Source organism: Purpureocillium takamizusanense, chromosome 2 (genome assembly GCF_022605165.1).
Source record: "Purpureocillium takamizusanense chromosome 2, complete sequence".
Classification (NCBI taxonomy): domain Eukaryota; kingdom Fungi; phylum Ascomycota; class Sordariomycetes; order Hypocreales; family Ophiocordycipitaceae; genus Purpureocillium; species Purpureocillium takamizusanense.
In genome coordinates, this window is record NC_063069.1 from 4473145 (window position 1) to 4499408 (window position 26264).

General features: G+C 54.7%; 13 protein-coding genes across 16 annotated transcripts; 5 read left to right on the forward strand and 8 right to left on the reverse strand.

The window, feature by feature from the left end:
- Window positions 1-2500: 2500 nt before the first annotated feature.
- On the forward strand, window positions 2501-2815 carry JDV02_003136 (uncharacterized protein; the record flags this gene model as incomplete). Its single annotated transcript, XM_047984231.1, has 1 exon — window positions 2501-2815. One exon carries the CDS (start codon window positions 2501-2503, stop codon window positions 2813-2815), a length of 315 nt encoding a protein of 104 aa, XP_047840205.1.
- A 1064-nt stretch (window positions 2816-3879) lies between these two features.
- TUB2_3 (Tubulin beta chain (Beta tubulin)) lies at window positions 3880-5887 on the reverse strand. Of its 2 annotated transcripts, XM_047984232.1 has the most exons (7): window positions 5775-5887; window positions 5677-5700; window positions 5554-5621; window positions 5442-5496; window positions 5071-5383; window positions 4718-5016; window positions 3880-4641 (listed from the first exon to the last, which is right to left on the reverse strand). In XM_047984232.1, the coding sequence occupies exons 1-7, from the start codon at window positions 5784-5786 to the stop codon at window positions 4048-4050; spliced, it is 1365 nt and encodes a 454-aa protein (XP_047840206.1). In that variant the 5' UTR covers window positions 5787-5887; the 3' UTR covers window positions 3880-4047. The 2 variants fall into 2 exon arrangements, with proteins under 2 accessions (XP_047840206.1, XP_047840207.1); XM_047984233.1 differs by having other exon boundaries at window positions 5442-5887.
- A 2146-nt stretch (window positions 5888-8033) lies between these two features.
- JDV02_003138 (uncharacterized protein) lies at window positions 8034-8411 on the reverse strand (the record flags this gene model as incomplete). Its single annotated transcript, XM_047984234.1, has 1 exon — window positions 8034-8411. The coding sequence occupies one exon, from the start codon at window positions 8409-8411 to the stop codon at window positions 8034-8036; it is 378 nt and encodes a 125-aa protein (XP_047840208.1).
- Window positions 8412-8881: 470 nt separating this feature from the next.
- Window positions 8882-9323, reverse strand: JDV02_003139 (uncharacterized protein; the record flags this gene model as incomplete). The annotated part of the gene is made up of 2 exons (XM_047984235.1): window positions 8882-9148; window positions 9216-9323. 2 exons carry the CDS (start codon window positions 9321-9323, stop codon window positions 8882-8884), a joined length of 375 nt encoding a protein of 124 aa, XP_047840209.1.
- Window positions 9324-10124: 801 nt separating this feature from the next.
- Window positions 10125-10469, forward strand: JDV02_003140 (uncharacterized protein; the record flags this gene model as incomplete). The annotated part of the gene is made up of 1 exon (XM_047984236.1): window positions 10125-10469. One exon carries the CDS (start codon window positions 10125-10127, stop codon window positions 10467-10469), a length of 345 nt encoding a protein of 114 aa, XP_047840210.1.
- Window positions 10470-10714: 245 nt separating this feature from the next.
- On the forward strand, window positions 10715-11086 carry JDV02_003141 (uncharacterized protein; the record flags this gene model as incomplete). The annotated part of the gene is made up of 1 exon (XM_047984237.1): window positions 10715-11086. The coding sequence occupies one exon, from the start codon at window positions 10715-10717 to the stop codon at window positions 11084-11086; it is 372 nt and encodes a 123-aa protein (XP_047840211.1).
- A 19-nt stretch (window positions 11087-11105) lies between these two features.
- JDV02_003142 (uncharacterized protein) lies at window positions 11106-12211 on the reverse strand. The gene has a single exon (XM_047984238.1). It carries the CDS (start codon window positions 12104-12106, stop codon window positions 11246-11248), a length of 861 nt encoding a protein of 286 aa, XP_047840212.1. The 5' UTR covers window positions 12107-12211; the 3' UTR covers window positions 11106-11245.
- A 291-nt stretch (window positions 12212-12502) lies between these two features.
- On the forward strand, window positions 12503-13761 carry VCX1_5 (Calcium/proton exchanger CAX-like; the record flags this gene model as incomplete). The annotated part of the gene is made up of 4 exons (XM_047984239.1): window positions 12503-12722; window positions 12771-12982; window positions 13039-13269; window positions 13372-13761. 4 exons carry the CDS (start codon window positions 12503-12505, stop codon window positions 13759-13761), a joined length of 1053 nt encoding a protein of 350 aa, XP_047840213.1.
- Window positions 13762-13818: 57 nt separating this feature from the next.
- Window positions 13819-14070, forward strand: VCX1_6 (Calcium/proton exchanger CAX-like; the record flags this gene model as incomplete). The annotated part of the gene is made up of 2 exons (XM_047984240.1): window positions 13819-13840; window positions 13898-14070. The coding sequence occupies 2 exons, from the start codon at window positions 13819-13821 to the stop codon at window positions 14068-14070; spliced, it is 195 nt and encodes a 64-aa protein (XP_047840214.1).
- A 1462-nt stretch (window positions 14071-15532) lies between these two features.
- Window positions 15533-17030, reverse strand: JDV02_003145 (uncharacterized protein). Of its 2 annotated transcripts, XM_047984242.1 has the most exons (4): window positions 16751-17030; window positions 16596-16695; window positions 15772-16470; window positions 15533-15660 (listed from the first exon to the last, which is right to left on the reverse strand). In XM_047984242.1, the coding sequence occupies exons 3-4, from the start codon at window positions 16236-16238 to the stop codon at window positions 15654-15656; spliced, it is 474 nt and encodes a 157-aa protein (XP_047840216.1). In that variant the 5' UTR covers window positions 16239-16470; window positions 16596-16695; window positions 16751-17030; the 3' UTR covers window positions 15533-15653. The 2 variants fall into 2 exon arrangements, with proteins under 2 accessions (XP_047840216.1, XP_047840215.1); XM_047984241.1 differs by having other exon boundaries at window positions 15533-16470.
- A 1110-nt stretch (window positions 17031-18140) lies between these two features.
- Window positions 18141-20046, reverse strand: JDV02_003146 (uncharacterized protein). 2 transcript variants are annotated; one of them, XM_047984243.1, is made up of 4 exons: window positions 19355-20046; window positions 18859-19289; window positions 18671-18794; window positions 18141-18610 (listed from the first exon to the last, which is right to left on the reverse strand). In XM_047984243.1, exons 1-4 carry the CDS (start codon window positions 19901-19903, stop codon window positions 18218-18220), a joined length of 1497 nt encoding a protein of 498 aa, XP_047840217.1. In that variant the 5' UTR covers window positions 19904-20046; the 3' UTR covers window positions 18141-18217. The 2 variants fall into 2 exon arrangements, with proteins under 2 accessions (XP_047840217.1, XP_047840218.1); XM_047984244.1 differs by having other exon boundaries at window positions 18141-18794.
- Window positions 20047-21589: 1543 nt separating this feature from the next.
- On the reverse strand, window positions 21590-21910 carry VMA1_1 (H(+)-transporting V1 sector ATPase subunit A; the record flags this gene model as incomplete). Its single annotated transcript, XM_047984245.1, has 1 exon — window positions 21590-21910. The coding sequence occupies one exon, from the start codon at window positions 21908-21910 to the stop codon at window positions 21590-21592; it is 321 nt and encodes a 106-aa protein (XP_047840219.1).
- A 189-nt stretch (window positions 21911-22099) lies between these two features.
- VMA1_2 (H(+)-transporting V1 sector ATPase subunit A) lies at window positions 22100-23026 on the reverse strand (the record flags this gene model as incomplete). The annotated part of the gene is made up of 1 exon (XM_047984246.1): window positions 22100-23026. The coding sequence occupies one exon, from the start codon at window positions 23024-23026 to the stop codon at window positions 22100-22102; it is 927 nt and encodes a 308-aa protein (XP_047840220.1).
- Between the last annotated feature and the right edge of the window lie 3238 nt (window positions 23027-26264).

Here is a 26264-nt window from a genome sequence, read left to right on the forward strand (position 1 = left end):
GGTCCGGTGCCCGTCTCATAGCCCAAGTGCGACGCACGCAGCATGGCGACCTCGTGCCTAAGGATCGAATCTGGCCAGCCGACTATCGACACGGGCACTGACGTCGGTTCAACGCAGACGGACCACCCATCGATCCGCTCATAGTCAGGCACTCAGTCATTGGAACCTCTGGTCATCAAGTTGCAAGGTACAGCTAATGCTGGACGTAGCCAAGAAGCTATCGAGACACACAGACCGAAACGATGGCCGCCACGGAAAAGGCTTCCGAGACGAACTACAGACTGCAAACAAAATGCACAACGGACTATTGCGAGCATGCAGGAGCACGGTAATATCGTGAGGGCCGCAAGCGCCGCTGCGAAGGAGGCAATGAAAGTCAGCAAGTCTACCATATTCACGTGTCAGACTGCAGTACTGGGAGCGTGACACCGATGCTCGGAAACACATCGAATTATGTCACGGATGGAAATGGGTGGACCATGACGAGGTCACGCCGCCGCGGTACGCGCCTACAGCGGCCCCGCTTGTTGGGGGATCGGGCTTCGTGCGTGAACGGTGTCGCGTTTACCGTCTCAGGTGCTGTCGTTACTCGGCCGTGTGGGACGCGAAGGCCTGGTTTGATGAGTTGCTACCGCGTGACGGCCAGCGCTGGTTGGGGGACCTGGCGGTCCTCTACCTTTTGGCGGCAGAGATGCGGCTTGCGGCTGGACTGCGGCCATCGTGGCTTGATGATGGCACTACCGCAACGAGGGAGCGCGCGGTGGCTGGGCGAAAGGCCCCTTGTGGCGCTTGTGCGAACTGTCGGCGCGCCGGACTGACGGGGTCGACAACCGGGGCCGGGCGTGGCGGGTGATGGTGCTGATCACTGGCGGCAGTGTGGAGTAGAGCTGACAAGTGCGACGAAGTGTGTCGAGTGCAGGAGAGACAGTCGTGGGCCTTGGCGAGGGTGTTAGAGGAAGAGGCTCGACGACTGTTGTGTTGCATAGATGGGTAGAGTAGACGAGTGGAGATGCGTGGCATGTTTCACCGATTGAACTTGGGAAGCGATGAATTCTGATGAAGGCCAACCCATGAATAGAGATGCGATTCCCTTTCCGCTCTCCGCGGTGGAGCTTCCACATCTTCCCAGGTTCGACCCGCGTGAGCCGTCTGCCCATGCCCCTGAACCATGGAAGCCGGAGCCGAGCTCGTCCACAGCGATGGCGCTGCCTCTATTAAGCTTGCTTCCACTCTAAGGCGCATGAGATCTTACTTAACCTCGAACACATCGTCATTGTCAACTGTCGGCTTGGGGTACAGTATCTCATACGGCTGTCGAGTTGATCTCCTCGACGTCGCTGAACCAACTCTTGGGCTCTGGCGGAGGAAACGTGGACCTTCCAGGGCCCTGCTGTGGCTCCTGGCGGGACGGCCCGGCAACACTTCGGCCCGCTGATGTGAGGCTAGTGAGTGCCGATTGTGGCTTCACAGCCACAAGAACACGAGGGTGGCTGTGCCGTCGAGGACCGTCAGAGGCAGGCCCGACGTGAGGTCCGTCGCCATCGGGGGTCCAATCTCCCAGTACGTTCAGAGGCGCTGGCTACCCGGCCGCGCCCAACTCGGCAGTCCAGCCTTCGTACGTAACACAGGTACTCGAGATTCGCACAGCAAGCGCACGACAATCACGAGGATGAAGGTAGAAGGGGAGAGGCAATGTCACGCGGACAGTGCGAAGGGGCTGGCGAGGAATATGCAGTGCTGACCAACAGTTCCGTGAGGACGAGCTCCTGCAGCCCTGCCTCTAACGGTGACAACACAAGTGCGCCAATCATTCACGTGCTACCGGGGTTCGTTGCGACGGCTGAGCGACGCAGAATGCATCTGTCAATATCTGGTCTGGCCAGAGGCGACAGCGTCGAAAGCGACCACGCGAGATCCTCCAGCATACCATTATGCCTAGCGACGCGCACTGGCGGCAGAAACGCAAGGTAATCCAAGCACATGGCGACCAGCCTGCCTTCTGACATGGCTGTGCACTACCATTGCGACTATAGGATGCCCCATTCTCCATCCAGCTCCTAAAGCCCGACCGCCCAGTCGATGATGTGCCACCATCGATCGACTATCACGCCTCGCTCATGCCGGCATCGTACCGTACCGAGTCAGACAATGTGGCAGCTGTCGGTCGCCATGTCTCTGCCTGTCTCGAGCGAGAGCTGGACCTCCACCGGCTCGACACAATCCACGACTGGCTGTGGCTCGCAGGCCGCCTTGCTCCACCGCGACTGCTTCACCAGCAGATACCACTCGGGCGCGAAATAATCATCACCGAACGTATGGACATGCATCTCGTCTGGACAACGGGAAAGCTGTTCCTCAAGCCGATACCGCGATTTCTCCTCGAGCCTAGCTTTTGGGCTGCATACCTCTCAGAATCACAGGGGCAGTGCGCGGTGGTAGCGACGACGCGTCAGGTCAATTGCGCAAGGATGATTGCAACCATGGGCTTCGGAAGCGTGCTATGGGCTTTTTGTTCTCCTACGTCGCGCTCATTTCGTACGAGAGCGACTTCCGCATCGCTACGGACAAACAGCTACTTCCGCCTGATGTCAAATGGTCGGAATGGAGAGACCTTGTCGAGCAACTGGATACACAGCGCATCTGCCCCCACATCGACCGGCGCTTCTACCATGGCGAGCTACGCCTGAGTCGACTGAATAAGATATACTTCTTGCAGGACCCGTTGCGAGGATACATGCCCACATGGGACCGATACGGTCCCTTCTTTCGCGATAACTTTACATGGCCAGCAAGCGTCACCGTTACATCGCCATAGTCCTTGCTGCTATGCAGGTCGGCCTCGCCATGGAGCTTGGACACAACGATGCGTTTCAATCCGCATCGTACGGGTTTGCCTTTTTTTTCTTTAGTGGGACCTCTCGCCACCGCAGCTTGCATCGTCCTCGCCTTCTGCGTTGCATTTACACATAACTGGATTAAAGCTACTGATTACCGCAAAAGGCGAATTGGCGCCATCCATCAACGCCCAGCCGGTCCTTGACAGTCGTTGCGCGAGCACGGGCTTCGAGTCTTGCACATTCGGGTATTATGCCATACCGGCGGCGCAGTGGGCCACTGGCCACGGATGCCAACAAACGTGTAGGCGCAGGCTGGGACAGTACCCTGAACCACGCCACTCTATCTTGATGGTTAGCCCGTTGTCACGGTTGAAGTCTCGAGCGCGGATCGAGTCCTTGAATATGAAGATAAAGTTGGCGGGGAAAATATTTGCTCGGGGCGTTAACGGTCACAATGCTGAGAGTTGACGATGGGGGTAGAAGTTGTTGGCCACTCTGTGGCATAAACTAATCGGTTGGCGTTCTTTTGCTACAGAGCAGCCTTCCTTGCGCGGAGGTCGTGCGCGAGCAGGTGTCTCTGCTAGTTTATTGCTTCTTCAAAGTCCTGAATAAGAACGGCTCGGTCGCACCATCCACGTCAACAGTCGGCGCCCGGCACGACCTCACGCTGCTCGTGGCCTTGCTGGTGGCTATATGTGTTCGGTTCGTGTGCGCGCCTTCGAAGGCTGTCTTGCTTTACGAGCGAAGTATGGGTCCCTTCTGTTCTCATCATCCCGCGGCCTGTGATGAGATGGGCCGTTCAACAGGTGGGGAGCTATTGGCGTGGCTAGATGAGCGGATAGAGCTCGGTCAGTCAGACGCAGACAATCTCATCCCTTTGGAGAGGTACCCGTGGCGCCAACCGATGGGTGTGAAGCTCCAGGAAACAGAAACGGATGTAAGGAACCTGGAGGAAGTGATAAGAGTGACGGAAGCGAAGCTTAGTGCGCTAATGGAGATGGTCGGCAAGATTACTAACATCTAGGGAGGCGGGGGGGGGGGGGGCCGTGACGAAGTTATCGGGTGTGCGCAGGTTCATTTGAGCCGAAAGCAGTGCCTGGTTGAAAAGGAAACAGAAGCCGAAAGCAGAAAAGTTGGACATCTAGACTCGACGATGGCAAGCCGGGGACACTAAACTAAGCCAGGTGCCTTGTCGCAGAGCCATTACAATTTAGGTGAGCCCCTCACCTGGGACCTCCTCCTCGGCATACTCCTCCTCACGGTATCCGGCCTCCTCCTCGTCGTACGCGGTCGCATTCTGATACTGCTGGTACTCTGATACCAAGTCATTCATGTTGGACTCGGCTTCCGTAAACTCCATTTCGTCCATGCCCTCCCCCGTGTACCAGTGCAGAAATGCCTTGCGGCGAAACATGGCGGTGAACTGCTCGCCAACGCGCTTGAAAATCTCCTGGATGGCGGTCGAATTGCCGATAAAGGTGGATGACATTTTCAGACCTTGTGGTGGGACGGAGCATGACGACGTTTGTATGTTATTGGGGATCCATTCGACGAAATAAGCCGAGTTCTTTCGCTGCAAGTTGCGCATCTGGTCCTCCACCTCCTTCATGGACACTTTGCCACGGAAGATAGCGGAGCAGGTCAGGTACCGGCCGTTACGGAAGTCGGAGCCGGCCATCATGTTCTTGGGGTCGAACAACTGCTGGGTCAAATCGGGTACGGTAACAGGGCGGAAAGAGTGCGCGCCACGACTGGTTAGTGGTGCGAAGCCAACCATGAAGAAGTGTAGACGCGGAAAGGGAACCTGGACAGAATGGGAGAGCATTGTTAGCATCACCTAATGACGGTCGCGCAGCCCGGCACGGCAGGGTCGGGCTTACCATGTTAACGGCCATCTTTCGCAAATCTGAGTTCAGCTGGCCGGGAAAGCGCAATGAAGTTGAGATACCGGACATGACGGCGGATACAAGATGGTTGAGATCGCCGTACGAAGGGTTCGATATTTTCAATGTACGCATGCAAATATCTAGCAGTGCCTCATTGTCGATGCAAAAAGTTGCGTCCGAGTTCTCAACCAACTGATGCACGGACAAGGTCGCGTTATATGGCTCCACCACGGTGTCTGACACTTTCGGCGACGGCACGACGCTAAAAGTAGCCATCATCCTATCCGGGAACTCTGTTCCTGCCGTGGTAAGTATGTAGCACCACGAGAGATCGAGGCAACTCTTACCTTCGCGAATCTTAGAAATCAGCAGCGTACCCATGCCGGAGCCAGTACCGCCGCCGAGCGAGTGAGCGATTTGAAAGCCCTGCAGGCAGTCGCAGCCCTCGGCCTCGCGACGGACTACGTCGAGCACCTGGTCGACCAATTCAGCGCCTTCAGTGTAGTGGCCCTTGGCCCAGTTGTTGCCGGCGCTTGACTGTCCAAAGACAAAATTGTCTGGGCGAAACAGTTGACCGAATGGGCCGGCGCGAACCGCATCCATCGTACCAGGCTCTAGGTCCACGAGCACAGCGCGTGGGACATATTTGTTGCTCGACGCCTATGTACGCTCTGTTAGGACCGGAATTGATGCGAGCAAGCCCTGTAGTACTACGCACCTCAGTGAAGTAGACGCTCATCCGATCGAGTTGCAGGTCGGAGTCTCCATGGTATCTAGATGAACGTGAGATCAAAGGGACATTCCGTGCTGCCACCGGGCAGTGTGCTTACATGCCATTACTATCTAGGCCGTGCTCGCCGGCAATAGTCTGCCAGAAGGCAGAACCTATTTGGTTGCCCTGTGAAATCATTATTCAGGATCGGCGAACCGTTGGACACGAATCAAATCCTTACGCACTGGCCGGCCTGGAGGTGCACCTAGACGCAAATAGGGGCCGCAAAGTCAGCCGTATGAGCTCCATTGTGCGTCAAGTCGGGCCTAGGCTGCATACAATTTCACGCATCGTAGGCAGGTTCGCTATTATGGCGATTCGGTGCTGTCAGATGGGTCGAGCGCACGGTAAGGAAACACAGTCGAAGGGAGCAAAGTCGAGATGTGGCTTGGGCCAGTCGGAGAGAGAAGCTGGGAGAAAGCGACTCAAGAAAAGCACGGGAGTAATATGTACATACACATACCAATATGAAGTTATCCAATGAGTGCATACACTGCCTAGTGGGTAAGTCCTTTACTGGGCTTTGGCCGAATCAGACACGCACTGAAGCTAAGCAGCAGACTAAGGCGACCTCATGGTAAGATGGCTCGGCAGTATATCACTTTGGGCATCGCAGCGTTCAGTGCCTTAGGGTCAATCCAGCATTCCTTGGCGAAAGTGAAGCAGCCTACGTACAAACGCAAGGATTATTTGACAAGGTAGATCAATCCTCAGTTTCGTGTCCGTCTTTACGTCCAGCTCCTCGTTTTTAGCTTTTAGGCTCGGAAGAGCTCATGCCGACAGACTGATGCAAAATTTCACCAAAATTGGTATGACAGTAGTGAGGGGTAGATCAAAGCGCTGTATATTGGCGGTAGTTTGGCAGTCTTCCCATCCACAACGCAGGAGAAACCGAAGGGGACGCCGCGAGTACCCAAATTTTGACGGCGTGTCAGGCGCCCAAGCGACTAACTCCTGCCGGACTCTCTGGGCCTAGCGGGACACCCGATGCCCACCAACCGTGCGATCTACCGCTTTTGCGACATGGCAAGTAGCCTGCCACTGCACGCTAACAAAAGCACGAGGCGTCCGAAGTGTTTACACTTCAGTAGACTTGCCAAGCGACGGCGTCAAATGAGGGTCTTAAAGGGCGGGTCCTAGAAAGATAGCCCTTGTTAATTAGAGGCTTGTCTGCGGTGAATTCTTCAATTGCCCTGGACCACAGTACTGTACCGCCAAGTGCTGCCTGGGCCATTCACCCTCTGATCACCGCCTGCTCCGCCCCCCCCCCCCCCAACTCAGACATCTCATCGGCTCAAAGGCGCCCTTTCGTCTGAGCCTCGCACCCGTCCGCGGGATGTAGAGTTGCACGCGGCTTCTTGCCGCTGTCATCGCCCATCTTGCGATGAGCCTGGGAAGGCTTTTCCTCTCCAGACTGCGCCTTGCAGTCCGAGTGGAGGGCCTCGGCCGGCTGAGGGGCATGGGGGCGCCCTTCGTCCGACCGTGACGAGCAATTGAAGAACATACAAAACAAAGGGAAGGGAGAGAATGAGACTCGCATAATGGCGCGGACAAATCCTTTGGAAGAAGGAGCTTTCCGACGTCATCTCGGCGAAGGCTTTGAAGCCCTTGCCTACTGCACGATGTATCGCCTCGGCCGGTGAGGGGGTCAGCCTCATCCGGAGCCGTGGCGGCATTTTCCTGCAGTAGAATGGGTGCTCTGGTGCTTTGCGTCGTCCGCATGAGCAGTCTAGGCGTGCGTCTTCGTGATTGAAGCGCTCGTGGTATTCGGCAAAGTCCCCGTGGTGAGATCTCGCCGCGAGGATCCGACGACACTGCCGCAGAGGCCTTTATCTAACCCGGGTAGGTGAAAGTGCCTGTACCTCGTCACCACTCTCACTACCACTCAACTTTGCTTTACAGGTGTCTATTTCTCTGTGGCCACAGATCAGAATGGGAGGCGCAGATCGATGCTAGCTGCATCTCAGCGGGACTCAATACATTCCTGAAGCGTGGTTTGATGGGCAAGTCAAACGTTATCGCAGCAGCAGTGAAATCCTTCAAGGCTATATCGCCAAGGAAGTCGACGTACTTAAAGCGTATTACGGCCGCCAAGTCCGCACACAAGACGCGGCTCGTGCTATCACCCGCCCTATTTCGAACGCGTCCATACCTTCGGGCGGAACCTCTTCAGACGACACTCTCCCGCTCACACAGCTATGGAGGCTAGTCAAGGACGCGCTTGTCGAGTGGCCATCAGTTCGCACGCCAGACCTCCCTCTTCTCCTCACTGCCATTGCGAGGAGACGTGACCGAATCCACCGAGGCGAGGCTCCCGATGACGAACAGCCGCTGACATGGACTTGCCTTCCATACCTGACCATGATTTGGTCCGAAGCCTACTGGATGGAACCGGGACAGATTGTCAGACGGTGCAATGGCGTGGAATCCAGACATCGTGCGAGGGACGCATACATTAAGCAGCAAGATGCTGAGGCACAGTTAGTCGCAGCGGGCGTGTTCAAGTGGGGGCGCGCGTTCTGGTACCTCATCAAAACTCTAGAAAGAGTGGCAAATCACAATGACAATACTGTAGCATCCCGGGATGACACAGCGGAGGTGCTGCTCCAAGCGGACTTCCATATCCCGGCTGTCGCCTGCTGGATCAAGCACAACGGACGCAAGCTGTTCGACGAGATTGCCAAAGATGAACTCAGGCTTGGAACGAGAGGGATGTCCCAGTGGAGGCCCGGCACTTTGACCAGCCCACGAAGCGTTGGTCGTTTGGGCAGAACGACTGGGCGAATTTGCGAGAGACGAGCCGGACGACAATGTCAAACGCGCGGCGTGCCACGCTGTGAAGAACATGGATGCCATTGCAGGAGCATCTCGCCGGTACAGTGCGCGGCATGATGAAAGAGACGGAACTTGTATCATTTGCCCAACTGTGACGGACGATCCAAGGGTAGACTAGGACTTTCGGGCGGGAAGGCCAGCGGCGAGTCCAGTTTACCATGACCTCCCCAGTGTCTAGCGGTGGAATCCCGTGGCTGCATGCCAGAAACCGGTTGGTGCCGTGTGAAGTCGTGCAACCGTTGGGCCCCTCGGGCGCATGGCGGTGGACTCCAGTGGCCGTATCCCAGAGCCGGGGATAGGATTGAGAAGAGCCACTGCGGGAACTTACTCGCCGCACCCGACCCCAGGATAGACTAGATGCCGTAGTCAAACCGTGGACAAGTTGAGCAGCCTCATACCAAGACGCAGACGACAGTACTTACTTGGACCTTCGTCGCTGTAACTCATGTCTTCCAGCTCCGCCGCTGTCTTGTCGGATGATACTTTGGTGAAGGGCAGGGCTATCAGGAGCCCGAGAGCAAGACTCCGTATACTCCCACAGTGCGCTTCCTTCACTTGTTCGCCTCGCCAGGTTCGCCAGGAGCCTGACCGGCAATCTCTCGGAGTTGGCTGCCATGTCTCACCACGCCAGCTTTCAAGTGGGCCTTCTCTTGCTGCGGACCAATGTAATTGACATTGCTCGAGCTGGGGACAGCAGAGACCGGGTGAGATATGCCCTCCCGCAGGGGGTGCTCGGCCCCTGTCTTAACTGCGCCAGCATCCGAAGGCTTGCTTGCCTGGGAGAGAGAAAAGTCGCCGGAATCGAAATACTTCCTTCCCTGTGATAAAACAGAACGATTAGCCATGATTCTGTCAGATTATGGCGCTCTGTATTATAATGGGCACCTCTAATTGATGATCGAGAAGGTCTCTTTTGCTTGGTATCCTTCCGTACAAGCGCTTTAGGCGGAGCTCCTGCTCGTTATGTAGCTTCGAGTCTTTGGAAGCACTCATGGCGCCTGACTAATGCAAGTAAAGAGAATTGTTGAGGGGAGACGGTGGGTTACTGTAAGATGAAAAGATGTAGGGGTGTATTAAAGGCGGCAGCGAAACGCATTGGGGATGTCGGATGCGAAGACCACTGTCAGCAACCGATACCCACCTAATGCGCGATCTACGGTGCCAGATGTCTTGGGGTGTGGGCCAACGTTCAACTTTTGGAAGCGCACATGACGTCACGACTGCCGGAGCTGGTGGGGGGCCCTGGCGTGCAGAAACTGTCAGACAATTGGCTCCACAGGGATCACAGTTGGCATCGTGTGAATTGATGAGAATTATCTTGAAGAGCAGTCTGTAAGCGCACGACAGTGTGCTGCCCTTTATACTCAAAGGAGAGATTTGCTTTGTGGTGCAGAGTCCATGTAATTGAGGCTGGTGTTCCAATATATGCAACCAGTGTTTGAGCTTTGACCTCAACGAAGTCAAAGCACAACGCGTGCGGGCGCTCGACCTTACTGCACGGATTATAGTATCGGCTTCCGCGGAGGAATATTCTGCGCGCAGATGTTATGCGACCTAAGGCTAACTCCTTGTGCGACAGAAACCCTTGTCACATGCAGGCCGTGAACGTTGACGCCGATGCTGGTGATCCATGATACAAGAGCAGCAGACACCGCACCACAAGCGTAGGCGAGGAAATATCGAATGCCGTGTGTCACACTTACCTTTTGAAAGTCGAGCTGGATGCCACCGGACAGACAAGTAAGCAAGAAGCATACCAACGCGCCGAGAGCATATGGAGCACAGCAAACCAGCATGCGCCCCACAGTTAGCGCCGTCCTCCGCGCCATCGCACCCAGCCTCCGCTCCCGGTCTATTACAACTTCATCTATCCTATCCTCTCCCAGCAGCAAGAATGCCCAAACCGCCAACACAACGATCGACTCCGCAAACCGTGGTAGTAGCTCGATTCCCAGGGCCAGCGTCAAGCCCAAGGTCTACAACTCGAACATCTGGGGCTCTGGCTCCGATCCTGGCAGTCAGCTCACAAAGGACCAGAAGGAGGAGGACGAACATAACCGCTACTTTGCCAAGAACCAGAGATCAGGAAACAAAGAGAAAGTGGACGACAACTTCTGGAAGGAGCACTCCAAAGACTGAAGCTGAGCATACCATGGCTGTGAGGAGAGTGAAGGCAATTCTCGCCGGCGACGTACACTCGTTCTCTACTGCCCCCAGTACGACGTCACTCTCAGAGGCCGTTCGCGATGACCCCGAGGTCAAAGACTCAGAGGCCCTGCGATTCGAGTGGTGGCTTGTCTTAGGGACCAGACTGCCGCACCTTTTTCCACAGAGCAGACCACAAGGCCTTTGCTTACAGCATCCGATCTAACACACATTGATCGATGACTCGCCATCATGTCGGCAGTGTTTTATGGCGGCACGATGCTGGCGAGCCGGGTGGTCGAGCCTCCGCCTTCTGTGCGACCGGTCGTCTCGGTCGTATTCCGTTGCATGCAAAGCCGAAGGGGCGTGGCGCCCGCGCGGGCCAGACATGTGTCGACCTGTTTGCGAACAAGAACTATGCGGCCTGTGACACTGCACAAGGAAATGTTTCGGTCGGCAAGCTACAAAACGTCGTTACATTTATGCGGTCATCTCCGCAAAGGAGCGAGGTGTTTGAGAAGGTTGCGCACGAGACGAAGCGCAAGATTCCGCCTTCGCGGTTGAATCCACTGCGCAATTTGAAGTATCTTACGAACAATGACACGAGGTAAATTCGACTTATCTCATAATCTCTCGAGCACTCTTGAATCTTTTCTTTCTCCTTAGCTTTAGGATACTCGTTGCAGTCGCTCAGCTAGTTGTCAACACACTCAGTTGAGACCGTTACATTACGCTTCTGCCCGTTGCATTATGTCGCAATTATCGTCTACTCACCCCACGACCTCAACATCAAATCCCAGCTCTCGGGCAATCTTAATATAGGCATTCGGGCGTGGCAAAGAATCCCCTGCCTCGTTTGAGTCACCCGAATCATCCAAAGGTGTCTCCACGCTGCTCTTCGCCGGTCTCCCAATTGTGTCGGGCCAATAGTCGGACTTATCCGTCACCCTTAAGCCTTGGCCTTGCCCTAGGAACAATCTCGCCAATTTTGCGATAATGCCATCCGATTTCTCGAGCCTTACACGCCGATATCCGAGAAACACAATCGTTTCCCCGCCGTAGTAAACGGGACAGTGCTCAGCTGTCTGAACGTGGCACTGTCCCGTGGTCCTTGGCTGACGCGCTGAGACATCAATGGTCAACTGTGCCATGGTGGCGGGTGACCTGTAGGTGTCTTCAGCTGCGTCAAACAGTGTGACAATGTCTGTGACGAAATAGCCCTCCTGATTATGGCTGTTTTGCAGCAGTTTGATCAGTTGCCTCGTATACGTCCTCTTTTGAAGCAACTTCTGGAGATTTTCGGCTGCCGATTCCATGTGCCAGAGCCTCGCCGCGGTTCGGACTACGGAGTTCGGATTCTGAAAGAACCCGGTGAGGTAGTCATCAAGTGAGGATGAGATGTCGCTGTCCTGGATTTTGTGCGTCAAGAACTTGATGTTTTTGACCTGGATCGGGGTGGGGTCAAGGCCAGGTATGATCTGCCGGGGCTGTTTGCCCGCCTTGTAGGGGGCGTAACCTTCTGTTGGTATGTCTGGGTATTTGACAACGCTGCCTAGTAGTGTGTTACGATATTCGCCCGCATCAAGGTAGGGATATATATGAAATAGTGGTTTGGTTTCATGGCGGAGCATTGTAACAGCGGCGACGGACGGACGACTCGGGTGCAGATTGAAGGAGTATGGTTCAATCTATGCCTTCAAGACTGGCCCGTCATCATCCGTGAGTCACGCACTTCGGCAGCTCTGCAGGAAGCAATCCTCCGTCGGAGTGTGGGAGTGTCCTGCCCCCATAATAAACTCTGGATTGACCGCCCAACCCCTTCCTGAGCGGTGCCCCGACCCCTGCCTCTGGCGACAGCACTCGTTCGTTGCACGCGGCTGCCGCACTTTGCTTTGGCAGCATTGTCACTCTCTCTCAGCTACATTCCATATGTTGCCATTCACTCTTCTCCTCCCTCCACATCCCACGAGCTAACCTGCAGCGGGGCAATCCATAGCCAACTCAGCAGTCACTGCCAACGTCGCCAGATGGATCCCGAGCCGAACCGCGTCGCTGGAGAACGCACGCCCTTGTTCGCCGACGAGCAGTCATCCAGAGACTATAGCGACGTCATTCTGCGTCAGCAGCGACCGCTTGCCTACACACTTTTTTTCGACCCCAACTACACGCCGGGCAAGGATAGTGACACCTTGGTCGTCAGAAGCCTAGCTCACGTTTGCCATGTCACCAAGGTGACACTTTACAGCGGTATAATGGACTCAGACTTCCTCCCTTGCCGCAACTGACGCTCGGCAGACTATGTGAACTTCCTCCTGGTCATGGTGCCCATAGGCATCGTCGCCGGAGCCGTGGGCTGGAGTCCGGCCACCGTCTTCACGCTCAACTTCTTTGCCATCATCCCTCTCGCCGCTGTCCTATCCTTTGCCACAGAACAAATTGCGATGAAGCTCGGAGAATCTATGGGGGGGCTTTTGAACGCCACTTTTGGTAATGCCGTGGAGCTAATTGTGCGAAACCCCCCACCTCACTCGAGCCACTGGCCGAGGAAATTGACCCTATGTAGGTCAGCATCGTTGCCCTCAAAGATGGCCAAATCGAAGTAGTCCAGTCCTCTATGCTTGGCTCTATTCTATCCAATCTTCTCCTCGTCATGGGCATGTGCTTCTTCCTTGGTGGCCTTTGCCATCGCGGCCGGACTGGGAGCGGCACGGAGCAAGGGTTTTCTGCTGCCGTTGCTCAAACCACATGTTCCCTGATGACGCTGTCGTCTGCTTCCTTGGTCATTCCAGCGGCTGTAAGGCCACTACATGTCCGCATGGATGACGGTCATCACGATAGCTGACTCCACATAGTTGTATGCTGTTATGAACCAGAACGGCTCCGATGACAATTCCAGGTCGCCCTCATCCTGTCTCGGGCAACGGCAATCATCCTTCTTGTCCTCTATATTCTGTATCTCATTTTTCAGCTCCGGACGCATAGCAACCTCTTTGACGCTGAGGGCCAGAACGCGGCAGAGCTCGAAGCGGAGGAGCAACCACGACTTGGTGCCATCTCCGCCGCAGCTGTCCTCGTTGTTGTCACCGTTCTCGTGTCCATCTGTGCCGAGTACCTGGTTGGAAGCATCGACGACCTGGTCGACAGCGCAAACATTAGCAAGGCCTTCATTGGGTTGATTCTGATACCGATTGTGGGGAATGCCGCTGAGCATGTCACCGCGGTGGTCGTCGCCCTGCGCAACAAAATGGACTTGGCCATGGGCGTTGCCATGGGTTCCTCTATTTAGATTGCCCTGGGTCTCACGCCTTGTCTGGTCATTGTTGGCTGGGCGATTAACCAACCCATGAGCCTCCATTTCGAGACCTGTAAGTTCTGCAAACTGTATCCAATTGCCCTCCGCGAGGTTTAAATTTGTCAAACAGTCGAAACGGTTGCGTTCGCGGTGTCCGTCTTGGTAGCGACATACACGGTCCAGGATGGCAAGTCCAACTACCTCGAAGGTGCCATGCTTCTAGGTTTCTACATGATCATTGCTATCGCTTTCTACGCTACACCTAGTGACGCGCTTCACAAGACGAGTGTGATTGCGGGCTAAGTATGCCAGCTTCAAGCATCTTCCAGTCTGCAAGCGGAGACGACCAGAAACGAAGAGTTTGCGCATCGGGGAGAGATCGGATCGACAGTTGATCTACGAATTTCTAGCGTCAAATACTATGTCTTTCGACGATCTAAATTTTAAGCAGAAGATTGGCGGTTGCTTTTATGCCAATTGATGCTTACTGCTGCCTACTTGCATGACCACGAACGCATGCAGGGTCCTGCGCTTGTGGTATGAAGCTTTCGTATCACGTCTTCCCTATGTCTGGATGTGTTGTACGCACTCACCGACTGGGAAAGAGTGAATGAACTTGTCAGCTCTAGCTACAGAAAGGAGTGGAAGGCTGCGTCTCATATAGACGAAGCTGGCAAATGTCGACAGAGTCACAGAGTCACAGAACCTTCTAGAAACATCCAGTCTCTCCCAACAGGATGACACTGGCTTGGCTGTATATTTGTCGTTTTGCATACAGATAGTGTCGCTCTGCCTACGAGTCTTCTTCTGATCATCTGTCATGGTTGGGTTAACAGCAAGGAGTGATGAGCAGCATAGGACCCCGAAGGTGACTGTATTGATCTCTAAGGAGCCATCTTCTCCTCTCTTTGCGCAAAGCTTTTCCTTATATAGCCCCTGGAGACCCCTGGCAGCGGCGCGGTGAAACAATTTACCGACGCCGTATAAGCTGCGTGGTAGCCATGATATGGGCGCATGACATCATCGCACAATCAGATTTCTTGTGCTGTATTTTCGGGGTGTTCGCTTCTCTGGACCCTCGGTTGCTTTTGCAGGTGCTGCTTCGAAGCGACGAAGGATATGCTGGAACCCTTCCATTGGGCGCCATTCAACGCGTCGATGCCTTCGACCGCGATGCCAAGGACTAATTAGGTTGCCCCACTTCCGCTCCACCGTGACTTTGGGGGAAGCCCACCACGACAACCCAAGATTCGAAGGAAGTATCTACGAAGGAATATAGCCCTCTGAGATATCGAAGGTGCCTCGCGCGTCCGTACCCTAAGTCAACCTCCACTGGAACGTTCCCGCCTGGCCGCTACGGCGCTAACCGGTAACTTAATGTGGGCTGTTGCTATGCTTCAATGAACAGCACTTTGCATCTCTCCGATGGCCTTCGCTATAGTACTCGCCTTGCTGCTCGTCTTGCTACTCGTCTCGCGGCGACTGGTTTGCCGACCCGTGATTATTAGTGAAAATTAGGCATCAATACGGCGTTTGAGATACCAAAGGAACCATTCTGTCTTTCGTCCATATTTAGTGTCAAAATGTGATGGTTGTAGGTTTCAGTGGCCTTGATCACTGCCCAAGTTAGGAGGACGAAGGTCCCAGTTCTTATATACTCAAAGATGTCCAAGTGGGTCCAGGCGCATCCTCGGTCTGGAGCGGAATATCGTTTGACATTTAGCACAGACGCCAGAACGGAGAGCATATTCAATTGTCAACCGAACGGCTTTATCAAGAGTCACCTTCGGGTAATAGATTTATTGCCTCTAGATATTGGCCATGCAGCAACAAGTACAGTAGGAGCAAAAATCTCCATTGATTGGTAATGTTTTTGCGGAGGTAAGCTATAATCTAGCATACGTATTGAACCGCGGTCAGCGTCATAGCGGCCTGCACGAAATTTACAGCGGGCGTTGCAGACTAATCGACAAGACCCACGAAGCATTGGGCCACGTTACATACCCGGCGCCAGCTTTCGAGCCTCGACGAACTCTTTGGGCCGCTCTACAGGCCGTTCCGTCCGCTTTATGTTCCGCTCCCCTATTTGCTGCCGCCGGCTGCGTACCTGAGGGGCATGTCCATGCCGATACGGCGCGCGGTGAGGCGGACACGCTCTCCTCATCCATACCCAGGCCCGGGTTGTAGCGCTCAATGAGCGCGACATATTGTCGCTGCCAGCGCAGGTATGTGACAAGTTGCTCGGCCTCGGCGCGGGCTTGGTGGTGCTGCGCCGTCGGTGTGATCGGTGATGATGTCGACGGCGATGAAGCCGAGGATGAGGGTGAGGATGGGGCGCCGCTGCTGGCAAATATGCCCCGAAGATAGGCGTGAAGCGGTGAGCGCGGGACCTTGAGAATAGGCCGCGGGGGGAGTTCACGGAGGAGGGAGCGGTAGAGGGAGCGGAGGTGGGTAGACGTGTGTGCGGCCATGGCTGGGGTGCGGCCGCTTGTGGAGGTTGGCGATGGTTTGAGTCGGACCGCAGGCGGCAGGAACTGGTATTGTGTTGGTGGCGGGGAAGGTCAGGTCCCCTGTGTCAGTGTTAATTTCTTCTGTATCAGCTTATGACGTACAGGAGCGCGATGTGCGCGGAAGAACCGACGAAATAGTGCTATTGCTTGGCTAGATCGCGGCGCTACCATTGTAGACTTAGGTAGGGAGCGACTGCCGATTTGTGTCAGCGCTGGCGGCGGGGCATAGCCGAGACTGAGTGGGTGTGGTGATGGCGTTTGGAGAAGCAAGCTCCCAAATGCATAACCCACTCGTCGGCAAAAAGGTACAGTACGTACAGGAAGAGGGTCACGACTCAATGGGTAGACTGGCTACAGGTCCCAGGTCGCATCCTGAGCATGGCAGGGCTGCTGTCAGATGGAAGGCGCTGTTGTGGCTCTGTTCCAAAATCAGCACATCCCCGATGTCAAGGTCATGGACACGGGACACTGACGAGTGGCGAGCCCGCTCATCGTGCTTGACAAGACTTGGCGGTGCCGTTTTGCTCTCCTATTGTGACGGCACACTTGCCTGGAACTCATTCTTTCATCGGTGGTGGGCTGGTTTGAACGGGAAGACAAGAAACACGTGTACGAATTGTGACCGAAGAATCCTGACATCACGAGGTACGGTAACATCCGCAAAGTACCGATGACGTCATAGCGGCTCATGGATCGGACTGTCTCGCTTTCAGAGTCATCACGGTGGCTGGTTTTGTGATCGAGGCATCGCATGTCATCCCAACTTTTTGTTGACCAACTTTGTTGGGGTGTTGCAGCACGATATTAAGACCCCACACAAGCTCTGAAGCTCCACTCAGCGATCTCGCGCCACTGTGCCCCGTTTTGCACCTTTTCACTTTTTCGCTTCTGCTCTTCGAACTCTAGGCTGCTCGTCGGAGTTGCTCAGCTAGTTTTCAACACACTCAGTCAAGGCCGTCGTCGCACAAGCCCTGTGTCAGTTAATCTCCGCTATGAGCGAGCATGTATTTCCGTCTGCGAGTGTCATCGACACCGATGCTGCTGAACATCCGTTTTTCCCGATCAACGTCAGGGTGCCCGGTTTCGTCGCGACGTCCATACCAACCACAGCATTGCTTACAATATTCTTCGGCTCATTAGCGGTCATTGTGGTATCGACAAGGGCTTTTCTCAGGCGCTCCAAAATTGTCCTTTCCAGCGGAGACGTGTGGACGGTGACTTGGTTTATTCTCTGTGGTTTTATACATTCTTTCTTCGAAGGTGTGTTCCGGTCCCATACTCCTCGACCTGCACGCCACTAATGGACTCGCCGCGTGGCATAGGCTACTTCTCCTACAATTCTTTGAATATGGGCAGCCGCACCGACCTGTTCGGCCAACTGTGGAAGGAATATGCCCTCGCCGACTCCCGCTACATGACACAAGACTCGTTCGTCGTTTGCATGGAATCTGTCACAGCGTGCTTCTGGGGCCCGCTATCCTTTCTCTGCGCTTACTACATCATCGCGGACAGTACTGTTCGACAACCACTGCAATTGATCATTAGCTTAGGACAGCTGTACGGACTCGTCTTGTACTACGCAACATGCGCCTTTGAAGAGGTGGTACATGGCGTGATTCTCAGTCGCCCAGAAAGGGTATATTATTGCGCCTACTATATTTTATGCAACGCTTTCTGGCTTCTTATCCCGGGGCTGTTGATTTACCAGAGCGTACGGGAGACATCGCAGGCGTTCATGAAGGTAAAGTCGGCAGGCGCATTGGCGAAGATTTAGAGACCTTAACCGGTCAGTCAATGATCGCCTCGGCAAAAGGCGTGAGTGGGTTTTGTTTCTCTGGCGCTGGGCATGGTGGGCGAGTTGTACTTTCGCAGCAGCTCCCAAGATATCTTGGTAAGCCTTCTAAATTGTGTACCTATTGATAGGCCGGAACCACCGTCTGTTATTCTGGTAATTCCTTGCAGAGCGTCCTCACAGCCCTAGTTAGTACTCGTCGCGTCTTTTTCCCATAGAGAACTTGGCCATGGTCCAAATCCGGAAACCACAGCACCCCCGGTGTATCACCTATCATCTCTGCATTGCCTCCATCCCCTGTCTGCAGAGCACACCCTTCCGCAACCCCCGAACCTGTTAGGTATGCCCGAATTACCGACGTGTCTACTACTATGTCTCTGCCAGCTAGAGCTACTGTCACGCGGCGGCCCCGAATGTCCTCCTTCCACAAAATATTGTCAGCCCAGAAGAAGCGTCGGAATAGCGTATGCGAGACGCCCATATCCTTAGAGCCGAAATAAGAGAGCAGATATTCGTTTGCTTGGCTTGGCTTTCGACAGATCTACGGCGTTAGACGTTAGTCATGGTAATGTGTAAGCCCGACGTACCAGAGTGAGCATACAAAATTGTACGCCACATCGGGGAGATGGAGCAGAAAAGATACGGGGTCAACAAACAAGACCGGCCCGATCTTTTGTGCGATCTGGGGAGATCGCAGCAGATGTGTCGCAACCACGCTTCCGTAACTTCTCATGGCGCATGTCAACTTATACACGGAAACATATCGACTGTCAGAGGGAGAGCACTTACGAATGCGATACCAGCACAACCCTTTGCCACCCATGCCCCTCCAATACGTGTTGAATCTCCTTGGACATTGCCTCCTTTGTCATTGCTTCAGTCGTTATCCTGGAGCTTATTGACATAATCTCTATGGCAATGATCCCCACCTCACCGTCTGGTGCATCCTCGTCATCGTCTGCATTGAGGTCCGCCAAGAAGTTTATATACGGGTAGAGTCCGATGCCAATGCCGTGAATGAAGAGGATCGGCAGCCGCGTCTTTGAAGTGTGCGGCCGGTGCCAGTAAGTGAGACATTGCCCAGAGGAGCTATGGGAGCTAAAGAGTGTGAGGGGCCGTAAGGGGAAGACGGCAAGACACTGGAGGAACGATGGGCGATAGAATTTGAAGGACTGGCGCCACAAATGCATGGATGCCGCTGTATCGACGACAAACACACACTACAGATGTAGAGTTAGCAAATTGACTTGCGTAGGGCAGATCGGTCGCGTATATAAGATCTCACCAGATACCACGCCAAGCTTCGATGTAACATCTCTACTTTGTCGAGCGTCAATCTGAGGCACTTGGCATTGCCGCGACCGGGTTCCAATTTCCTCCCTAACAACTTCTCCATCTCGCCAACATACTCCTCTAGCTCCTCATCATATGCTGGCTCACGCTCTCCCGTGTTGAAGAACGCCCATCGGAAAAAATCTTTGACATTCTCCCGCTTAATATCCGCCACTGGCGCACCACGGAACCATTTTCTCAGGTACTGGACTGGATCAGGGATGTTGCTGTGACAGCGCTCGAACAACTCTTTGCGCTCCTCACGGCACGGAGGAAGTGGATGCCTCGCGGCCTTCTGGAGGTATGCTTTTCGCGGTAGGTAGACGGCGAGATAGAAAGCGGCCTCGAGAGCGAGCCATAGCTGTAGTACTCGGGGAAGTCGGAATGGAAGACGGACTAGGGGGCCGACCAGTGAGTAAATTACACTGAGAGGGACGACCAGGTGCAGGAAGAGGATGCATGTCCGGATGAAGATGTAATCCCACAGGTGTCTCCCGATCATGGCAGCAGGAACATTGACGGGGGCCAGTGTGTTGCTGTCGCCCCGAAACAAAAAAGCGCCTTGCTGCACTATCAATCGACGTGTTCTTTACAAAGTGCAGTTGGGAATGCAAAAAATATCGCGAGTGGAACGAAATCATGGCGCCGGGCAGACTGTTTATTAAACATGGGAGATTGGATTGTTGGGGCCTCGCATCATACATTCCAGCCGTAGAATCCGGTCCCCTGAGATTGGCAAAAAAATTCGCATGTGAATGTGCACGGTGCGAGGTGGCTGAATACGACTCCGTCAGATAGCCTACAACGGGTATTACCCAGCCGGCACCACAACTGGCGTTATCGCATGTGGATGGGCGCAAAGCTTACTCCGCATGAGCGCTTGTATCACAGAGTTGACATCATCCTTGCGCAGGGCCCGCGCCGGCCCCTATAAGCGGTTTGGCTACCCTGGTCAATACATTGATTAACGGTGCCCAGGCGGTAGTACCACTTCCAGGCGTCGCGCGAATCTAACCGAACTCTGGTGATCATGGATTTAAAGGGTCTGCATTGCCACATCCCATCTGCTTATATGGGCTATATTCCGATCTGACACTGTGCGCAACCGCAGTGCCTATTGCCTTCCACCGCGACCCTTCTTCGATCATCTGGCAACCTTCACGAGACTTGTCAGCCTTCTGCTATGTTCACCCTTGGAATGGATACCCAATCGACAGAGACAAAATATCAGGTCCCGGTCTCCCAAACCCCTTGCACGGGACCTGCCCGACCAGCGTTCAATTCACGCATCACGTCCGACCGCTTGCGCGAGGGCTCTAGCAAGCGGCCCCTACGACAATCCACAACATGCGCTAGTCTACGGAAGGACAGATCCTCTGCTTTCAAAGAGACAGGCTTGGAGGATGATACCGACATTTAATGGGACGGGGTCCGGTACTTGATCGACGGTGCGCGGTATTTAGGGTGTTGTATGTCCATAGCGTCGCCATATCATCTTCCATATACTGAAGCTGCGCTAGCACGAGATGGGGATATGCAACTAGTCAAGAGGTCAGGCATATGGGCACGGCACGTCGCTCGCGCACGAGGACCCGGAAAGAGTGTGAAAATAACCTCTTGATAATGCTGTTGATGTCTCTGGCCGCAGAAAGGAGCGGGATGTTACGTCTCACATAGCCCCGACTCCTACATGGCCGCAGAGGCTTCTAAAGACAACCAGCCACTTCCGATATGACATCTAGTGGTAAAATCTAGGTAGATGATCGCTTGGGAGTTCAGAGCAGCAATGTACTGGTTCTTGTTGGCTAGATTACCCTGCCAAATGCACACACTGAGATAGCGGGCATTTGGACTAGGGAAGATGACGCATTGAATGGATAGACGACGAGGTGGCGGTTCCCTGCTCTGACCCGCCCTCTGGACTGAATAACGTCTCCTGGGACCTCAACTCATCGCAGGCCGCTTACTCCCCTACTCGTCCATCACCGACGCAAACTTGTCCGTCATCTCCTGCTGAATGGCCTCGTACTGCTTCCAGTGAGTGGCTACATCAACGACGAAAAAAGGCTACACGAACCTTCTTGGTGACGGCCTCTTCCCCATCTGAGGGGAGCTCAAACTTGAGCTGCCGCAGCTTGGCTTGCAGGTCGCTCGTGGTCTCACGTATCTTGACCCAGCGCTGGCCCTGCTAGATTGCCCTCTGCGACTCATCGTGGTACCCAACCATGAGCTTCAGCATCCACTCTGTCTTCCACATAGGGCAGAACTGGTCGTAGTCCGAGTAGCCGTTTTGCTGCAAAAAGTCCTCCTTGAGCAAGCCCACCAGGTCGAGGGTGATCTTGTCCGGATCAGACAGCACGCTTTTCCCGACCAGCTGCACGATCTGGTCCAGCTCATCTGAGTCAGAAAGCAGCTGCTTGATGCGGTCTCGTAGTCTCGGAAACTCAGGGTAGTCCTTTTCGTAGAACTTGTCCAGCACGCCCGTGTACTTGGAGTAGGACTCGCTCATGTTGATGGAAGGGAACTGCTTGCGCTGCGCCAGCTTCTTGTCGAGACCCCAAAAAACTTGTACGATACTGAGAGTGAACGATGTGACAGGATCCGAGAAGTCACCACCGGGGGGACTGACGGCACCGACGATGCTGACGCTGCCGTTGCGCTCGGGTGAGCCCAGCGTTTGGACCCGTCCAACTCGCTCCTAGAAGGAGGCAAGCTTGGCACTCAAGTAAGCAGGGAAACCCTGGTCGGCAGGCATTTCTCCCAGACGACCTGATAGTTCTCGCAGCGCTTCGGCCCATAGCGACGTCGAGTCAGCCATCATGGCCACGTTAAGGCCCTGGTCACGGAAGTGCTTGGCGACCGTGATGCCAGTGTAGATGGAGGCTTCTCGGGCCGCCACGGGCATGTTGGAGGTATTGGCGATGAGGGTGGTGCGCTTCATGATGGCTTCCTTGCGGCCCTCAACCTCGATGGTCAGCTGGGGAAAGCCCTTCAACATTTCGTTGCCGCGCTCGCCGCAACCGACGTAGATTATCACATCGCTGTTGGAGAACTTAGAGACGGATTGACTGATGACATTTTTACCGCTACCGAAAGCACCGGGGATGGCAATGGTGCCGCCCTGAAAACCAGGAATGAGAGCGTCCAAGACTCGCTGGCCAATAATGAAAGGTTCCTCGGCGGCGAGCTTCTTGGTGGATGGTCGAGGAACCCGGACGGGCCACGACCGCATCATGGGGTATCCCGTCTTCTTACCATCGAATTCGACCTCCAGGATCTTGTCGGCGACGGTGTACTCACCTTCGTTGGCAATTTTGGTAATTGTGCCACATGCACGGGGTGGAAATAGGATTATGTGCGTAGAAATGAAGGAGTTCTCCACGACGACGCCCCACACGTCGCCGCCACTGATATGGTCGCCGACCGTCTTGGTGGGAGTGAATGTCCACTTCGTCTTGCGGTCAAGGGCGGGGACTAAAATACCACGAGGAATGTAGATAGACTTGGTGACGTTGGAAATCTCCTCGAGTGGCCGTTGGATACCGTCGTAGATGCCGCTCAGCAGGCCGGGGCCGAGTTCGACTGAGAGAGGTTTGCCAGTGCGAGTGACTGCGTCACCAACCATGATGCCGGCTGTCGGAGCTGTGGTCAGCTGCTTGGCTTCGTCAGGTACGGACGTTGGTTTCATACCGGTTTCCTCGTATACCTGGATGGTAGCTTGGTCGCCATTGATTCGAATGACTTCACCGACTAGATTGTCGTGGCTTACTTTGACCCGCAGGGCGTAGCGCAATTTAGCATTGTGCAGCAGCCAGTTCGCCACCCACAACGGCACATACCAGCTCGTACATGGCAACACCGACCATGTCTTCAGTGACCACGACAGGGCTATTCAAGGATTGGATTAGCATCGCATTTCTCTATGTCGAGCTCTCAAGTTATATCATTGGGCGTTGGGCGGTTGACTAACCCGGACACCGAGTAGATTTTTCCTGCGCAGGCATCAGCTTGGTCGCTGGGAACGGGTAACAGCTCGCTTGAGGCTGTTCACCGTGATGCATGGCCTTATCGGCGTTGTTCGCTATCTGGATGGAATGCACGTCAGCCTACGATGCAGCAGTGCTCGTTGTGGTTGGCCGTATCTAGTCGTGGACTCGACCGGCAGAAGGGGTCCGGGGTTGGGGATGGGGGGTCGTCTGAAGGGGGGTATTGGCACAAACGTACAGGAAGCATCTGCGAACGCGGGACTGGGTTCGACACAGGGGGGCAGAAGAGCCGTCAGCGGAGGAGGGAAGGGTAGGATGGTAAGGCTGACAAGAGAGACTGCGGGGAGGAGTTGAGGGAGACGATATTGAGATTGGACAGGCAGCTCAGTATCCCAATAGGAAGTGGAGGTACTGGTGCTGCAGACGATGGTGGTGTTATGGCCAGGGGTAGCCTGTGGCGCGTCATGGGCGGGCTGGTGTAGTCCTGGGTAGCACCAAATAAGTACCGTCAGCCCATATGGAATACAGCTAATCCAACACTTGTGGATAGCAAGACCTCCAAATGCTTACCAAGGACAAGATCGCCCTGGAACCGACGCGGAGCAGGTAAACGACACTGTTCAATGAACGTGTGGCACACCCTCGAACCCGTACACCCGTGACGTTATGCCAATGTCGAGCCGCGCTCGTTCACATAGACGGTTAACAGCACTGCTGCCTACCAACGGTGGCAACGACTTCAGGCAACTCGGCTTCTGCCTGTCATGTCTCAGATGGCTACTGGTGATCGAGGGCTACGGCCTCAATTGCTATCAGTTCAATCATCAGATTAAAAAATCAAGGGTCTTTGGTTGCCCGATTCACAAAGGACCTTCTGCCCGACCGTCAGTTAGTTGTGCGTTACGAACGGCACAACAATCAAGCGTCAGAATGCGACCGGCACGAACCGCGGACACCAAGGGCGTCGTAGCTAACAGACGGCTTGTACATAGCAAGAAGCCTGACGTGCCCTAAAACGCGCTCAAGGTCAGCAGGGACGTGGCTGGCGATGACACGCATGTGACGAATTTGTGTTGTGTGGCTTTCGTAGCTGAATGTCCGCTTGCACACCAGGAAGCAGAATAATTACGTCGACCAATCCCCATGGCCGTGGATTCATAACTGTTTTCTCACCCACCTTTAAATAAATAAAAAGTAACTCGGAGATTAATCCTTGACATGGACTCGTCAGATATACCGCAGCGCTTGACGCGACCTACCGCCCCTACCATCGCAATCGACATCTCGGCCATTCTGCATGACCACGAAAGAGGTGCAGTCTCGACAAACCAAGCTTTTGTCGCAAGTACCGATAGAGTAACCCGTACGCGTCTTAGATTGGCAATTGATAGGCGGGCCGAACCACTTTACTACGGGGGCCGTCTTCCGGGGGCCGTGTGGCTGACCCTCCGAATCGGGCAGTCGAACATTCCATTGTCACTGCCATGTGTCTGCCCCTTCCAACAGATGGCTGGTCGTCGTTCCTGTGCCTTCTCCCAGCCATCCGTATAAATCGCTAAAACACGACAGTATTCCAATCGCATGGCCGTCTATATCGGTATCGTAGCAATTAAATTCGCTGTCGCCAGCGAAGTAAGGGCCCTTCCATAGCAGACAGGCCGTTTCAGAGACCGCAGCAGTAGCGTCATGACAAACGCGGCGCCCTCCCCCCGTGCTTTGTTTGATCCCGAGCCTCACTACGGTGACGGCGACGACAACGCCCTGTACAATCTATTTGCGACATGGCCTGAGAGCTATTTTACCAGTGTTCCCAAACCACATGGCAACCGCGGAATCGACGAGCCCTATTGGGAATTGCGCCCGTCACGAATCTTCTTAGATGACTGGTTCCGCGGGGGTGGTTGTCGGCGGCTTTTCACTCCGGCCGTTCCAGGACCTGACAAGCTCGAGAGAGCGCCCCTGCGCGAGCGCGCAAATTCGGATGACGTCGGGCGGCACACAAGAAGCATGGTCTGTTTTCGGTCAGCGTTGGATTTCGCCCGAGAGCAAGCAAAGATCGACAATATACTAGCTCGCGAATTGGCTCAGCATTGCGCGACAATTACTGCGCGACGAGTTACTCCAAGTGCCCAGGACCCATCATCACCGTCAGTCTTACCAACGTCACCTTCGCCGCGGCCGGCAAGCCGAGATCAAGGGGAATACGAGGAGTGGAACGGTCTGTCGGACACAGGGTCTACCAGTCAAGACGCTTCGATCCCTATCCCCAACCCGCCAATCCCTGGCCCTGCCGCGGTCTCGGTTGATGTTCTTCAATCGCGCGTCAACGAATTTGCGAAGGAGAATGGATTTGGCGTTGTCAGACGCCATGGCTCAGGCAGCCAAGACAGGAAAACAAGATATGTGTTTCAGTCTGACCGATACGGCGAGCCTTGTATGTCAAGAGGCGCAGGTCTCCGCCAAAGGCGATCGCACAAGTGTGGTTGTAAGTGGAAGGTCATTGCCGAAGCCCTTAGACGAAACGACTACAGGTGGACCCTGCGGGCGTTTGCCGATCCTCAGCATATCTAGCACAACCACAACCGTACCATGAGCCTCTCGGCACACCCAGTCCACCGGAGACTTACCGACTCTGTCAAGGTAATAATTGAAGCAACGAGCCGACGAGTCGGTATAAGGGCGCGCGATGTCCGTGGTATCGTTCAAGAAAAGCATCACGGAACACACTTTACTAGGCGGGACATATACAACGCCCGAGCTCTCTTGCGCCGCGAAAGACTCGGCGGATTGAGTCCAACAGCCGCCTTGATAAAGCAGTTTGATGCGAGGGGCATTCCATACGTGGCCAAGTGGTCGGTGGCAGAGCCCGACCGCCTC